General features: G+C 35.0%; 1 protein-coding gene across 2 annotated transcripts in view; it reads right to left on the bottom strand.

The window, feature by feature from the left end:
* Positions 1–2,975: 2,975 nt before the first annotated feature.
* The window catches only part of SEC62 (SEC62 preprotein translocation factor), a 30,188-nt gene continuing 15,908 nt past the window's right edge, over positions 2,976–17,255 (bottom strand). Inside the window, exons 4-9 of one of the 2 annotated variants that reach the window (XM_019735467.3) lie at positions 16,249–16,453; positions 15,905–15,997; positions 13,437–13,497; positions 10,233–10,352; positions 5,691–6,184; positions 2,976–5,131 (exon numbers count right to left, since the gene is read on the bottom strand). In XM_019735467.3, the coding sequence (XP_019591026.1) occupies positions 5,718–6,184; positions 10,233–10,352; positions 13,437–13,497; positions 15,905–15,997; positions 16,249–16,453 (946 nt within the window). In that variant the 3' untranslated portion in view covers positions 2,976–5,131; positions 5,691–5,717. Of the gene's footprint in view, positions 6,185–10,232; positions 10,353–13,436; positions 13,498–15,904; positions 15,998–16,248; positions 16,454–17,255 lie in introns of both variants that reach the window. The other variant, XM_019735475.3, reaches the window with a different exon arrangement.

Genomic DNA, 17,255 nt, shown 5'->3' with positions numbered 1-17,255 from the left:
GTATTCTTTACCTAGGCCAAATGATCATTTCAAGGTCTGGTCTGTGATATTCCATGGGGTGTCTTTCAGGATCCTCCCTGCTGGGCTGGGTATTCATAAGCATACTCTTGACATCACACTCCACACTCTTGGAACTGTTTGCATAAGTACTTGTCTCTCCCTCACTAAGCTAGCTAGCTCCTTGAGTTCAGGCATTGCACAATGCCTGGCACATAGTAATGTGCTCTAGGAAGCACAGTAGCCCCACAAATGTTTGTTGAATGACTAAAAGATAAACTCAGTATGGATAAGATCTTGCCCTGCTTCCTCCATTTATAAAATTCCCACAAAAAATCTTGAGCAGCTTATTGTTGAATTTTTGTTTAGGACTAAGATATATTTTAAATAAAACCTCACATGACACATATAACTTGCTAAATAGGTATTTATGAGGCAGAATTGAAATGTGAATATTAAATACTAAATTATGCTAAATTAAGTATCATTAACCTTCGAATATGATATTATAGTCCTATTTGAAATATTGGTGGATCTGATTAGCTAGGTCAGGGGTTCTCAACCTGGAGTCCACAGACCTCTAAGGGAGTTAAGCATAGAATGCAGAGGAGATGTGAACTTAGGTGGGAAAAAAAAATTGTTTTTCTCTAGACTATTATTGAAATTTAGTATTTCCTTTGATTATAAATGCAGGCAACAATCCAGAGTTCATTACGCAGTAACTGACTATCAATAACAGAAATCAGGTATTTTTCATATCACACTCCAGTTGTTGTAGAGATCTTAATGTATTATTTATGCTACTTCAATGTCATAGCACTTACTCAACTCCAATACATCTGGTTATTAAATGAATAAATACATATATTACTGTATCACACATTTACATAATTTTGATAACTTATACTTCAATATAACTGGCTTTGTTAACCTCATGCATTTTATTTTCTACACTTAAAAACATTATTCTGAGAAAGGGTCCATGGTACCTAAAGATCGAAATGCTCTAGGTATCATTCACTTAGAATGAAATGAGACCAAAGTGTGATGGTCTGATTCCAGAGAAACTTAGCCCACCTGCCCTCTTCTAATGTCATGCTAATAGACATTACAGGCTTTTTGGACAATCTTAAAACTACAAAACGAAGAAATGATGTCCTGACTGAAAATTTTATCTGGATGGAAAAGCCATGTGATTTATTTAAGTTTCAAAGGGCGTCTGGGCTGTGTTGGCACAGTGGACCTACTCAGAAACTCACAACTAAATGCTGCAGACTGGTTTAAGAGCTTACCAAAGATGACAAATGCATTTCTTTGTGTGGTTATCTACATAGACGTGCACTAGAACTGAATTTTGGTTATTGAGACTCTTAGGACATGCTCTGTAAGGTTGTGAGAGCCCATCTAACAACGTTTGGTGGCAAGGCCTGTAAAAGAAGTAAACTCACTGGAATTCCTGTTTCCTTCGGTTTACTGGTCTTGGTTCCCATGGGAAACTTGGTTCTGAAATGAAGATACTTTGAGGAGATACTATAGTATGGGGTAGGGGAGATACGACAGCGTGGGGTAGGGGAGACACGACAGCGTGGGGTAGGGGAGATACGACAGCGTGGGGTAGGGGAGATACGACAGCGTGGGGTAGGGGAGATACGACAGCGTGGGGTAGGGGAGATACGACAGCGTGGGGTAGGGGAGATACTACAGCGTGGGGTAGGGGAGATACGACAGCGTGGGGTAGGGGAGATACTACAGCGTGGGGTAGGGGAGATACGACAGCGTGGGGTAGGGGAGATATGACAGCGTGGGGTAGGGGAGATACGACAGCGTGGGGTAGGGGAGATACGACAGCGTGGGGTAGGGGAGATAGGACAGCGTGGGGTAGGGGAGATATGACAGCGTGGGGTAGGGGAAGCCCAAGAGGAAGCACAGTAGCTTCAGCCACTGCAGGCTAGTGGCAGCAGACCCCTGGCCCGAAGGCAAGAGAACAGGGAGTAGCAACTCGAAGGGGAGTTTGGAAGTGGCCTCTGACAGCTGAGGCAGCCCGGCTGGGGGAGAGGCAAGAGAAGACACCCTGACTTGTCCTCAGATCTCTGGCCAGGGTACCCCTTGGCCAAACCCACCCAGAAGTCAGGGGGCAAAGGAGCCCACTGCTGTGGTCCATTCGTCAGCCTCATGGGGCCGAGAGCAGAGTGGCGCTGGAGAGCTAGAGCGATCTAGCACATCTGGCAAATCCCGACCATAGCACTTATCACACTATTGGATGGTCCAAGAGAGCAGAACTCTATTTTTTTTATTCATGGTTGTGCTAGTAAAATTTTGGCACACAGTAAGTGCTCAGTATTAATGAATGAATAAAGAACTGAAATATTACTGAAACAAAGAGTAAAAGCGATCTATTTACTACACACAATTAGGAACTAAGTATTTACTTTCAGAGTGGATATTTAAAATGTTATGGAAATACTAGAGCACGATTCAGCAGTAACTTCTGTTCTGTAGATCAGGCAGATATATGTCACAGCTTTATAATATAGTTAAGCACAGTCGATCCTCATTATTCGTGGATTCCATATTTGCAAATTTGCCTACTCTAAATGTTTTGTGGTGCTTTCATGGTTATGCATAGAGGGGTGAAAAATTTGACTTGCCCAATGCATATGTCTCCAGTTGAGATTGACAAGGTGACATGATGCTTTCTTGTTTCAGCTCTCATATTGTTAACAAGTGTCCTTTGCTCTACTTATGCGTTTCTTACATTCTTGTGTCTATATGTGTGGTTTTTTCTTTTAATGATTTCGCGGTTTAAAATGGCCACCAAAGGTAGTGCTGAAGTGCTGTTGAGTGTTCTTAAATAAAAGAAGGCTGTGACATGCCTTCTGGAGAAAATACATGTGTTAGATCAGCTTCATTTAGGCATGAAGTCATAGTGCTATTGGCCATGAGTTCAATGTTAGTAAATCACAAGAAGACACCTCAAAGAAGTTTTATATATTTTTTAATATATCGATGAATGTGACCAGAGGCTCATGGAACAAGAGCCTGGGGAAATATTTGTTAATTCCATTTTGGTGGTGACTTTATAGAATCTAACTACCACGAATAATGACAGTCAACTGTACTTGTTTTCCAGTTCCTAATAAAGATTCAAAAACAAAAAAAAAACAACTCAATGAACAAAAGACAAGATGATTTTTCTATGGTTGGCAGCTAATTGGTACCCATAATGTAAAACCAGAAAGGGGAAAACATTAAAACCCATCACCACTGCATAGTTTCAATGTGATATATTAAAATTTATTACTTTCTGATTAGTACTTTACTAAATCCAAATTATTTCAATGAAAATTGTCTAGAAGGCCATATAGTGTGAAAATCAAATCAGTGGAGGGAAAAGAAAAAACAATCTATTTAATACATTGACTTTATAAGAACAATCACAAATGCATTATTCTTATTATCTGGACTCAGTTGGTTAATTCAGTGCTGCTGAATTAGGCCTATTTGTATTCACTCCACAATAAATCAGACATTACCCAAAATCTTCAAGCTCCTACTTCCAGTAGCACAGCAAATCTGAAGTTCTTTAAAAAAAAAAAAAAATCACCATTCCACTGACTAATGTAAACAATTCTCCGTGCTCTGGCATAAGAATATTTCATGTTAGCCAACAAAGACAGCCATCTATTCTGAGGACTATAACAGTGGCAGCCTTTTGGTTTTCATGTTTAAAGAACACAACCTTGAATAGTAAGACACAGAGCTGAAATTTCTAACTCACTTTCTAACCATAGTAAGAATGACATTTTCCCCCAGGGACCACCAGATATTTATAAAAATTTGCACTAACATTTGGTGAATCCACAAACATCCATAAGAAGCTGACTTTCCCACCATGCTCCAATGTCTTTAAGACGAGACATAGCACATATACTATAAAGAGCTTTAGGATAAACATGGAGTGCCTGGGTATTATCATAGTAGTAAAGGTTCAATCATTTTTATTTCTGAGAAACACTTTTGGTACCATTACCATATCCAAAAATAGGTATTAATGCTACTGGTGATCAAGAAGTTCAGAAGCTGTAATTATGCATCCCTTATTGTGGAAATAATACAGGAGAGCTCTGAAACACGAGGGGAAAACACCCAGGCACTTCAATCAGTGAACATTTTTGCTAGGAGAAAACTTTTAAAATGATTGACTGCAGCCTTGACAGAGTTGCATTAACATCAAATAGCCACATTTCTGTTCACTTACAAGGACTACTATAAAGAAGCAATCAAGCTATGTTTAATAAAATGTGTCAGAAAGTGTACTGTTTTCACAATTTTAAAAAAATTAACATCTGTAGTCACACACTTAGATGGGAAACAGCCTAAAGAAAAATAAAGGCCTACACACACTGACTATTTCAACTACAAAGCAAAATGCTCTCACTGTGACTGAAGGAAAATAATTTAATGTTCATTATCAGTTTACAAGAGTATAACTCCAAGGAATGATTACGCTCATAAGTAAATGCAAGATTTTTCCAAAAGATTTATAACTAAGGTATTCAAGACATAAAATCAAACTGCAAAACTAGTTCAAAGCAGTTAGAGTCCAATGGTTTTCTTATGTTTTCTTTTATGTTCTTTATTTTAAATTGGTATTTTAGAACAGTAAATTATCTTTCATAGCAGTGCCTCCTGGTCTGATAATACAGTACCCCATTTCTGAATGTAGAGATTTAAGATAAATCAAAATGAACATTAAGGCATACAAACACTACTTTAAGTATGCTCTTATTTAATAAGGATGGTTTTAACTCATGTTCAAATACATGGAATGTTGGCACAAACTGAAGCTGCTGTAGAAAGATCACAGATGTCGTGTGGGTTATTGGAACTCCCATTTCTTTAAAAACACACCCTTAAATGGTCTTAATTTTACAAATTTAAGTGTTAAGAAAATGTCTAAATAATAAGTAACAATTAAAATAAAATGTTTATTTGTAAATTATGTACAGAATACATTACTTTACGACAAGGAAATGGGAGAAAAAGCCATCACCTTCCCGCCAATGCGGCTCGGCCTCTCTGTTGGAGACGACCATCTTTCTCGGAAGCAGATGCACAAACCAGTTTGGATTTCCTAAGTTGGAAAAGGAGAATTTGTAGCTAAACTAAAAGTATTGTTGCATTATTACTAGTTGGCTTGTTTCCACAAAATGCTTTTTGAACCCTGCTAAGTCAGATTCTTAGAAATTTCCTGGTATAATTTTGTAATCAACAAAATGTTAACTATCAAGAACAATGAGTTTAAGCATTTCATCTCAAAGCAACTGTGAAATGGCTATATAACTATGCATAATCTGAAATGTTGGTGTTTCTTTTTTATCCCTTTTAGTTATTTTGATTAGTCTAACAGTAAAAAGCCATACAATTATCAAAAATGCCATTAATCTAAATGTCATTGTGGAAAGTGCATCTTTGATAACTATCAAAATTAATGAAACCTACTTACTATAAATTTATCAAATAGATAAAACTGATAAATGGCTTTTGACTGTACCAATAAGTGTTCTATAAAATGAAGGATTGAATACAATTGCTTAGATGTCAAATACATTTCAGTAAGTGGATTTAAAGAATGCTACAAATGTCACGTGTACATATGACGATCAGCCAACATAGAAAATCCAACCTCTTACACGTATTTAGTCCCAAAGTTAGGTAGGTTATGATTTTTCATGTGAAGGTTTAGATGTTTCTCCATCATCGTCTTCTTCCTCCTCTTCACAATCTCCATCTGTTTGTTGTTCCAGCTCCTCTTTTGTGATCATTTCAAAGTCATTCCCATTTCCACTACTGTGCTGGGATCGGTCATCTTCCCTCCTGTCACTGTCTGTGTCAGAATGCCGTTCTCCACCTGAGCCTTCTGGTCCATGGTTTCCTGGTCTTGCTTTTCCCTCCTCATCTTCCTTTTTCTCACTGTCTGACTTTTCCTCACTGTCGGACTTCTGCTGCTTTTTGGTTTCAGATTTCTCATCTTTCTTTAAGTCTGCTTTTGGTCCTTTATATTCATGTGTGTACAGAGGCCTGAACGAGTCAATGAAGCCCACATCAGCAGTCAGATTTGGCAAGAACCAAAAGTGGTGCCTTCCTCCAGTTATGAGCCAAATGATGAGAAATAGAATGCAACGAGCTGTAGGAGACAAATATTTCTCTAATTGAATAATTCAAGCACTGACTCTGACAGTAGGGAGTATTTGTTAATAAAAAACTGGAAGACATTCAGAGTGTTACTATTTGCACATTACATGTACTTTAAATTAAATTAAACAATTAAATCCTGATTAGTTTAGCAGCTATCACAGTATTCTAGGCACAGAGCCTTCTACTCTGAACTTGAGGGCATAATGCTACTATGCCCCTGAAAGAATTACTTTTATGTTTTCTTTCAACGGGGTGCTATTTCATGGATGTACACTTATGATTTATGTACCTGCTGTTATTGTTCAATAAGCATAGCCATCAACTAGACATTTAATTATGCACGAGATCATTGTATAAGAAAAAGGAAATAATGTGAATATGGGATAAAGGTATCTTAAGAAGCTTTTAAGAAGGAAAAATCAGGGCTGCATAATTTTCCTAGACGCTAAGCACTTTAGCCTTTGTAAGGCAATTTTGCCATAAAAATATTAAAAAATATGCCTTTATAACCACATTGGTACAAATCCAAATATAATCCTGCATAGGTTCATTACTATATACATATACACATATTATTACTTCTGATTTTAAAAGAAATGAAAACATTTCCGTGGGTCCACAGTATGTGCCTACTCTGCCTAAAAGATAAGCCTCCTAAGTAAAAACACTTTTGAACAATAAAAGAACATTTTCCTAAAAGTTATAATTTTTAAAAAATTAGGTAATTATATAATTTCTGCTTATTTAAGGACTCTCTCCCAATAATAGGAAACAATACAATGAAAATCCAGGTCACTTAAACAAACAGGTTTTGAGGTTACTCTTTTAGAGCAATGTATGACAAAACTGTGGTTAAAGCAAGAATTAGAGAATTTTAAAGTCTATCATGAGTTATCACAAACACAAACCCAATATTTCATACAGTTTTCTCTTAATTTACCAATTATATAGAGCTGGGTGATTTTCCTGTTTTTTATTAAAGGTCATGATTGTGTGAATTTATGGACTAGTCAATTATGACAGGTTTTTGTTTTTGTTTTCTTTACAATATCACTGTTTTCACATAAGGCCTAAAAGCAGCTCATCTATGCTTGTACCGTTATTTTGCTTTAGATGAATAAAAGGAAACAGTTTTAGCTGCTTTGACTTTTATAAGGTAGTAATTTCTATTTTCACAAAATAGAAATGATTTTGTACATATCAGTATCTTGTGATACAAGCAGAAAAAGCAAATATGTTTGAAATTATGATTTAAAAATAAATTCCACTAGTAAAAAAATAATAAACGTCTTTTAAGGAGCTGCACATTTTTTTCTCCAAATATAATTATGATGTTATGATAGGCATAGAGGTTATAAGACAGATGGTTTGTACCGTGTTTCCCCCAAAATAAGACCAACCTGGACAATCAGCTCTAATGTTCCTTTTGGAGCAAAAATTAATATAAGACCTGATTTATATTATATTATATTATATTATATTATATTATATTATATTATATTATATTATATTATATTATATTATACCCAGTCTTATATTATAGTAAAATAAGGCCGGGTTTTATATTAATTTTTGCTCCAAAAGACACATAAGAGTTGATGGTCCAGCTGTCTTATTTTCAGGGACACACGGTAGTATAAATCTTGCCTCAAATCCAAGAAAAAGCAATACAGAAATGGTGCAAATAAAACCTAAATTCTCACCATATACAAGTATAAAGTGAATGTAGCAGAATCCTAACATGTTTTACAGTTTTTCTCTATGTGGCATTAGATTACCAGGGCAAAAGGGGAAGAATCAAGGGAAAACCACTGTGACGTGTACTGTCACACTATCTCTATACTAAAAAGTGATACATTTAGAAAATTGCCGAAGGTCTTATTTTATATGGCAATATTAACAATACATATTCAAAATAGTACCAAATATAATTGTGACCAATATATAATACTCTATAGGATAACATAAAATAAATATTCAATTTATAAGTGAGCTACAGGTTAATACTATTTGAAAGAATATTTGGAGTTGCATTTTCTAACAAAACACCAAAATGTTGGGTTTGTTTTCTGGTTTAATTCACAAGATTTAATGGTCAATGCTATTTAAATCTACAGTATATTTAAAATGAAAAATTACAGAAAACACAACTGAAGAAGCAGTATTTTAAAGAGCAAAATAATATAATTACCATAAATTATTGTGAATACTGCTTTAAGTAGAAGATAAGCAAGTGGGTTAATTCTATTCAGTGGAGTTAAATCTTTGCTGAAATTTTTCAAAGAGCTTCTAAAATTTCAAGGATTTGAGAGCCAGAAGACACCAGTTTGATTATATCTAATGTCAGATCAAAGTTTATGGTTTCTCATTCTTGATATACTACACTGGTTATGGGCTTTATAGTCTTAGATTTTATTTCTTGGCCTACAAATGTGCTGTATTACATGCAGAAGCATCAGAGGATTTTCTCAAAGTAACTAAGCTAGAGGAAGGAAAAATTGAAAGGTGGGTGGAAAGGCTTCACACAGAGTCAGAGGTCAAAGAGAAAAAAGGAGGCACATAAACGTGATGAACTGAATGAAAACACTAGATGAGATCTGGGCCCATGGATGGTGGCACCAGCTCAGGGCACACTTTGATGTCCAGGACGAAGGGATGTGCAGAGGGAAATTGCTTAGGACTATAGGAGTAAGACTTTATAAACATAAGAATCTATTTATATCACAGAACCCCAGAAAATCATGCAACCATTTCAGATAATCTTGGTCAAATTATGTCCTCTAACAATAGGTATTAGGTCAATAATGTGGGCATTGTTTTTAATTTTTATACGGAAGTATGCCTATGTGTCTTGGTGTAAAAGTTGATTTGTCATTTAGGGAAAATAATTAGAACTCAGTACCATATACCAACATAAATTGTAGACGGCTAGGAATTATATGTAAGTAAAAAAGTTACCAGACAGTTTTAGATAAGCTGAGAAAAATTATATTAGACTTGTCCACCCCATATAGGAAAACTTCAAAAACTAGGATTTTAAGTAAAATAATATTTGTTGTTTTTTTTCATGGTAATATGCTCATTATGAAAAAATACAGACAAGTGAAAAGAATATTAAAATCATTCATAAGTACCAGCAAATTTATATTTCGGTGCATTTCCTTCTAATCAAACCCTTCATTTCAAAAAAATCTTTCTAATTAAACAGGTAAAAACTACCTTATTATCTTAATTTTACTGATTATTAGTGATGAGCATTTTTCATGTATTTATTAATCACTTGTCTTTTAATTTCCTCTTTTGAACTGGGTTATTTTTATATTATTTTATTTTTGTTTTTATTTTAATTTTTATTTTTTTAAGGAGGGCGCAGCTCACAGTGGCCCATGGGGGATCAAACCAGCAACCTTAGTGTTACCAGCACCGTTGCTCTACCCAACTGAGCTAACTAACTGGTCACCCTGATATTGTTTTACTTTTAACTACAAAAGACACCAATCATCCAGAGATGCACACACACAAAAAATTTACTTATGTTTTCTTGTTTGATTTTTTAAAATTCCTAATGCATCTAGAATTTGTTTTGGTACACGGGTGCAAACTGATTTTTCCCCATGGCAAATTAATTGTTTAGAATCATTTATTAAATACATCCATAAAATTTAAATATTTAATATAAGCTTCATTTGCCTTATGTCAAAATAGAAAAATGTTTTATTCAAAATACATCTAATAAACAATCAACCACTGTAAAAATATTAATGTCTTTGTGGTAGCTAAATTTTAAAGCATATCAATGTGTATATAGATTAAGTCATATTAAATCCCTTTTCTTCAGAATAGACCAAATAAAATCAAACACATGTACTACTTCAAGCCTGAGTCAGTTTTGGGATGTGACCCAAAAAGTAGGTCCATATACTTCTTGATTTGCCTGCATTAAGTTTGCTAGTAAGCTTTACTGAAGCTCCAGATTACAGTCCAAAACGCGCAATATCTATCTTACTGAAGTCATTTTTACTACTGATAATACTTACCAACAGCAAGGAGAAGAATGCTGGCTACAAAACAGCCTGCACCCACACTGAGGTAATAAACGCCTACTCTCATCTCAGCTGGCCAAAGAGGAAAGAGGGTGGCTGCTATCACTGCAATCACTGGAACAGGAAATAACAAAGTTATACAGGTAATTTAGATTTTAACTGGCTTGGTTGCATCACAGTGAATATATTCTAAGGGGGAAAAATTGAAACATAAATACACTGAAATATATAAAATTGCCATTTTTTATATTAGTTTCAGGTGTACAAAATAATGTAATAGTTAGACATTTACACCCCTCACAAAGTGATAACCCCCACCCCCCGCTCCAATCTATTACCCCTCTGACATCGTACATAGCTGTTACAATTCCATTGACTCTATTCCCTATGCTGTACTTCATATCCTGACAATATATATATAATTATAGCTGACATTCATCATTATTCAGTTTCAGCTTCAGGTGTACAGTGCAGTGGTCAGGCATCTACACCATCCATGAAGTGGTCTCCCTGATGAGACATGTGCCCATCTGATACCCTACAAAATCTTTACAGTACTATTGATTATATTCCCCAAGCTGTCTTTCGTATTCTAGTGGCAATATTATGGTTACCAATTGTGCTTTCTAATCCCCTCACCTTCTCCCTCATCCCCACCCCCATCCCATCTAGCAACCCTCAGTTTTCTCTCTATATCTCTTACACTGTTTCTGATTAGTTTGCTCATTTATTCAGTTCTTTAGATTCCACATATAAGTGAGATCATATGGTATTTGTTTTTCTCCATCTGACTTATTTCATTTAGCATCATGTTCTCTAGGTCCATCCTAAAGTGGCCATTTTTATAAATAAAAAATGGTCAATTATTAGCCATTTCACATAGTTCAACTTAACATCTTAACTACTGTTCTTAAATTAGGTTAGGATTTTTTTAGTATAAATTACATAAAAAGTGCTGTTAAAAAACAGGAAATTGTTAGCTCCTTAAATGACCTACCGTGTTTCCCCGAAAATAAGACCTAGCCGGACCATCAGCTCTAATGTGTCTTTTGCAGCAAAAATTAATATAAGACCCGGTCTTATACTATATTAAAATAAAACCGGGTCTTATATTAATTTTTACTCCAAAAGACGCATTAGAGCTGATGGTCTGGCTAGGTCTTATTTTTGGGGAAACATGGTATTGCTGTCTACTTTATTTTCTACTATAAGATATCTGTCTACTGAATAGGGGAGCTTAAAGAAACAAAATCTAACAACAAAACTAACCAAAAAGTGATTTCAATGAATCAGAGATTCTGATTCTGGGGTAGAGATCTGAGATCTACACATTTAAAAAGGTCACCAGGTGATTCTGATACAGATAGTTTTTGGTAGTTAGGGAAACTGTATACAAGCATCTCCAGCTTTTTTCTAAGTACAGTGTGGGACCACATGGAACAATCATAAGAAATTAGAAGTCTGGTTTCAGGTCTTTAGAGCAAAAGAGATCAAGATTCAAATACTAGCTATATTATTTATAAGCTAAGAAACCCTGGGCAAGTTATTTAACTCCTTTGAGACTAGTTTACTTTATATTTAATATGTGCCTGTTCCTATTTTTTAAAAGTTTTTGCAAGGATGAAATGAAACAATACATATAAAATACTTAGCAAAGTGACTAGTACATAGTAAGTGATCAATAGCTATTAGCTGTTTGGGTTGTAATGGTTTGAGTTTCTTTTTTTCTTTTTTTTTTTTTTTAATTAAGTTTATTGGGGTGACAATTGTTAGTAAAATTACATAGATTTCAGGTGTACAATTCTGTATTACATCATCTATAAATCCCATTGTGTGTTCATCACCCAGAGTCAGTTCTCCTTCTATCACCATATATTCGATCCCCCTTACCCTCATCTCCCACCCCCCCTCCCCCCTTACCCTCTGGCAACCACCAAACCATTGTCTGTGTCTGTGAGTTTCTGTTTCTCATTTGTTTGTCTTGTTCTTTTGTTGCTTTTGGTTTATATACCACATATCAGTGAAATCACATGGTTCTCTGCTTTTTCTGTCTGACTTATTTCGCTCAGCATTACACTCTCAAGATCGTAATGGTTTGAGTTTCAACTGTTAAAAATTATTTTGAATGGGATCCTATGATCAAGCTTTTTTGTTTAACTGCTATTTGTTAAATCATTCTCTCTCCCCCAACCCACAGCCCCCATTCTTAATAACACACACCCATGGTAAAAAAACAAACAAACAAAACTTCTTACTCCACTCCCCAGGTTAATCAGTACTGTTTCTTATTTGTTCTCCCAGAGACTGCCTACATATAATTAAAATTAGCTACATAGAATTTTTTTCCTACATAAATGAGCTTATACTATTCTTACTCTTCCCCCCCCCCCCATTTATTCTATTTTAGATTTCTTTCCATTAGTGCTTAATTCTTTAAAAGCTGTATGGTACTGTAATTTATTTCACCATTCTCCTTTTGAGGGACTTGAATTGTTTCCAGTTTTATCCTATTACAGACAATAGTGCAACAAATACATGTTGTGCAATTGTGATTACAACACAGGATAAATACTTTGAGGTATAATTGTTAGTTCATTGTTAGGCATTTAAAATTTGAAAGATATTTGCTAATTACTCTCCTACTAAATATAATCTGAGGGATTTGCATTAGTATGTATCAATGTACCCTTTTGAATAGATACTTAGTGCAACTGTATTAAAGACAGCCATGGGATAAATTCTTAGAAGTACAATAGCTGGGTCAGTGTATATACATTTAAAATTTGAAAGATATTGCCAAACTGCCCTCTGTACAAACGAAAACAATGGCTATGCCATCAGTTGTTGGAGAGTATTGACTTTTCCCAAGTGCTGGACCTTCACTAAGACTAGGTACTATCAACTGTAATCCTCTTAATCACTGTTGCTTTAATTTGTATTTATTATAAACGTGATTAAGTGGCATTCATGATTATTGGTCACCGTATTTCTTTATCTGAGCTACTGTTACCATTTTCTACCAGGATGTTAATCTCTTAAATGTCTTTGCTTTAATGTGTTGCAAATATTTTCCTCATTTTACCATTTATCTTCTGATTTTAAAGTATACTTTTTACAAATAACTATTTTATGCTAAATATTTTTCAGTATGACTTTTGCATTTTATTTTCCTTTCTAAATTTTAGACACTGTACTTACCAAGAATTAATCCCATGACAAAGGTTTTAAAGTGAACTGGGTCATAGATCCACACGAATACCTAGAAGAATCAAGAAACCACAGTGCTTTAAATTCTAAGGTCACATTAGAAAGTTAAGCTTAAGTCTCTATTTTAGATCCTCTACAAAAGTAACTTCCAATTTCTTGACCTATAAGAACTGCTTTTTAAGGTAAACAATTCCAAAGACCTTTTCTTCAGTAGTAGTGTTTCTTTTGGTATCCAGTTAGAAAATTGTTTAAAAAACTATAAATTCTGTAATGCACTTAAATAAATTTGTGTACTTACATGCTTTTAACAATTTGTTCATGTATCCAAACCATTTCTTATACAACCTGAAGACCAGCAATTGCACAATCTTTTTGTCCTGATGTAATGATGTACACTGGCAGAAGAACCAGTTTGGGCTGAGAGCACAGTTAAGATAGATTCCAGGCAGGACCTACTATAAATCCAGCAGCTCTCAGCCACACCCTGTTATCTCTCACCAATGAGATGCAAAGAACCATTATTAAAGATCATGCTTAGTGACCATAAAGATTCTATGACTCTACAATAATTTCATTGCCTACTTCCCTCTGGAGGGTCTGTATCCAATAAGCTGGGAATTACTGCTTTAAAGCTTAATTTATTATACTTTATACAACAGAAATTGACTTCAGAACAATCATAACTCTGCTTAATCAACATCCACAGAACTCCTAGTTTTATCTCTTAGTTTCTATAAATAACAGTACTCTTCCATTTGCTGGTTCTATTTTGACCAGAACTCTTTATTATTGTCTTTTTTATTTGGTTCTACTTTTAACATCAGGGGTTCCATTCTTCTTTTTTTTTTTTTTTAAATCTGCACATTTCCCTTTGAAATCAGAGCCACAGAAATCACTTCTGCCAGTTAGTATTCTAAAAAAACAAGTTTTTAAAGACATTTCCCACCTTTGAAAGTTTGAAAGCATGCTTCTTTCTGCAGAATAAAATCTAGCCTCTGCAGGAACGCAAGCACCCATGGTTTTGCTCAGGCTGCTTCCTTTGCCTAATAGATCTATAACTCCTTCCCCGTGCACCTGGCAATCTGCTAATAATTCTTCAAGACTCAGCTCAAGTGCTCAGCATCTCCAGAACCTCCTAGTCCTTTGAATAAATCCACTATCCCTTACTGGTGTTCTCACATCTACCGCACTACAACATAGTACCATTTTTTCAAGTTTCTGTTTTCTAGACTATGAGAGCTTCTAAGAACAGGATTTTATCTTATTTACTATGCTATTCCTACCGTGTTTCCCCAAAATAAGACCTAGCCAGACAATCAGCTCTAATGCGTCTTTTGGAGCAAAAATTAATATAAGACCAGCTTGATGTGATGAGACGTGATGTGATATAATGTAATATAATACTGGGTCTTACATTAATTTTTGCTCCAGAAGACGCATTAGAGCTGATTGTCTAGCTAGGTCTTATTTTCCAGGAAACACGGTAGCGTGTATAAAAATGTCATGGCATATAGCCAATGTTGGTGTTTATGTGGTTAAGACTAGGGCACATGTTTTCTGAAAAGCTTCCCCAGAACTTCAAAGCTCCTGGAACCACTATTTTATATATATTACTTTTGTATTAGGTAGAGCAAGAAGAGATATATCTTGAAGTTCACAACAATTCAATGGCTAGTACATAACTAAGGTTTTTGTATTTGTTAAATGACTAACTCAAGCAGTCTTCATGGAAGGCTTCCACCACACAAATCTCCCATTACAAAAACAAATACAGACTATCTCCTTGAGTTAAGCATCAAGAAATGTTAAACATTTAACGCCCTTAACGCAGTATGTCTGACGATACAAGAGGCAGAAACCAGGAGATGTTCTCCATTAACCATTCTGCTCTGTTTTCTGTGACAGTAACGGAAATCCTGCATTTGGCTCGGCAAATGAGCACCCAATATAAAACACACATTTCTAAGATTTTACTGCAGGTAGGCATGATCACGCGTCTAGGTCCTGGAATCCAAGCAGAAATGGAACTGCCAGCTTCCCGGAAAGTGTCCTTAAAGAGCAGGCTTGTCCTTCCGTCTCCTTCCCTCCTTTGGATGCAGATACAAGGTTGGCAGCCATGTACTAGTAAGACCCTCACACAGGAGGAAGCGCTCGGATCCCCCACGTAGCTGCCATATCGGTACTGCTTACCCTCAGCTTTCATCGAGGGGACAGAAACAAGCAGCTACTGTGTTTTAAGCCACGGTTATTTCAGGTTTCCTATACCACTCATACACAGCTGAACCTAATTCTGATTTTTAAAAAATTTTTTTTATAAATCTAAATTCAGAGCAATTATTGATGTTTAAAGAGATTTTATATCTGCACGATTATTTTATCTAAATTACTTCTTTTCTTAGTGAAGGCATCAAATTCTTAAAAAAAAACTGGATTTCTACTTATAAGCTAGATACTCTTACCTCATTTCCATCCAGAAAAACTTGATCATCATGCGGCTCAAGCTTGAATTTTTTCTTAGTTTCCTTCTTTTTGGGAGTTCCTGGAGTTTCCTCCTATTAAAACACAAGTTGAATGGAAGGAAAAAATACTTACAAACAAGCAAAAAGCAATATGACATCATATAATAATAATTTTTAAAAATTCAGTATTTGAGACACAGAAATCAAAATTCTCAACCATGGTATTTGTAAGAACCCTAAAATGGTTATCTTAAGTGGTTGTTGCATATTTCAAATGTGCTCATATGCCAGTATTAATCATGTGCACATAATGATTTTTGATTTTTAATCTAAATTGAAATCACCTTTTTGGATTCTTCCTTTTCACCATCTTTTTTTTTTTCTTTTTCCTTTTTTATCTTTTCATCCTTTAGATTTTCTTTCTTGCTCTTTTTATCTTCTTCTTTTCCACTTTCAGCTTTTCCTTTCTCTTTTTCTTTTTTTATGTCTTTATCATACTTCATTTTCATTACTTTTAGGGCCCGGTGAAAAAACTGCTTCTTTAAAAGCCTTAAGAAAAAAAGGTATGACATTATACTCCCTATCAATTATATAGATACAGACTAAAAAGCAAAAATATACCTGAATAAAATGAGCAAAGACATACACTGGTAATATACAAAAGAAATGACAATTAGTAAGCCCAGGGAAAAATGGTCAAATCCACTTCTAATCAAAAAAGCTGTATAGATAATTTGATTACATAAAAGTTGCCATTCTAAGTGTCATTTTTAACTACGTAATTTAGATAAAGATTATAAGTTTAGAATTACCCTTATGAAACTTTTCTCTATGCTCATTAGGAATACTCAAGACTCTGCTTTATTTAATGTTAAGTCTCAAATTCAAGAGCAGACATAAGGGTTCAATAAATATAACAGTTTAAGAAATGTTAACAGATTAAAAATACACCCATGATTTGATTTATCCAAACAGTGTCTTCAGCTGTCTTTCTCCATGTTACTTTCTCTCTCAATGTTTGCACTATTTGGCCTGTCACTATAATGAAATACCTTCAGTTAAGTAATGAATAATTAAATATGCTAAGGTGAGATTTCTGGACTTTGAAAACAACTCCTATAGTATCAAACTGAAAATTGTACAATGTATTTGGCAAAACAACACTATGTAATCATTTCACTAATTTCTCTCAACACGTTGTTCTCTCTCTTCAGCAGTTGTTTTACATGCCTACCTCAGGCCTTTTACACTGGCTGTTTCCTTCACGTGGAATGCTCTTCCCCCAAATAAGATGCCCATTTGGTTCACTCCCTCACTTCCTTCAAGTCTCTCCCTCAAATGGTACCTCCTC

The sequence above is a fragment of the Rhinolophus sinicus genome, chromosome 17, assembly GCF_057876585.1.
Source record: "Rhinolophus sinicus isolate RSI-liver-muscle chromosome 17, RSI-T2T, whole genome shotgun sequence".
NCBI classification, from domain to species: Eukaryota; Metazoa; Chordata; class Mammalia; order Chiroptera; family Rhinolophidae; genus Rhinolophus; species Rhinolophus sinicus.
Note: the sequence above shows the minus strand (reverse complement) of the source record. Positions and strands in the feature narration are given on the sequence as shown.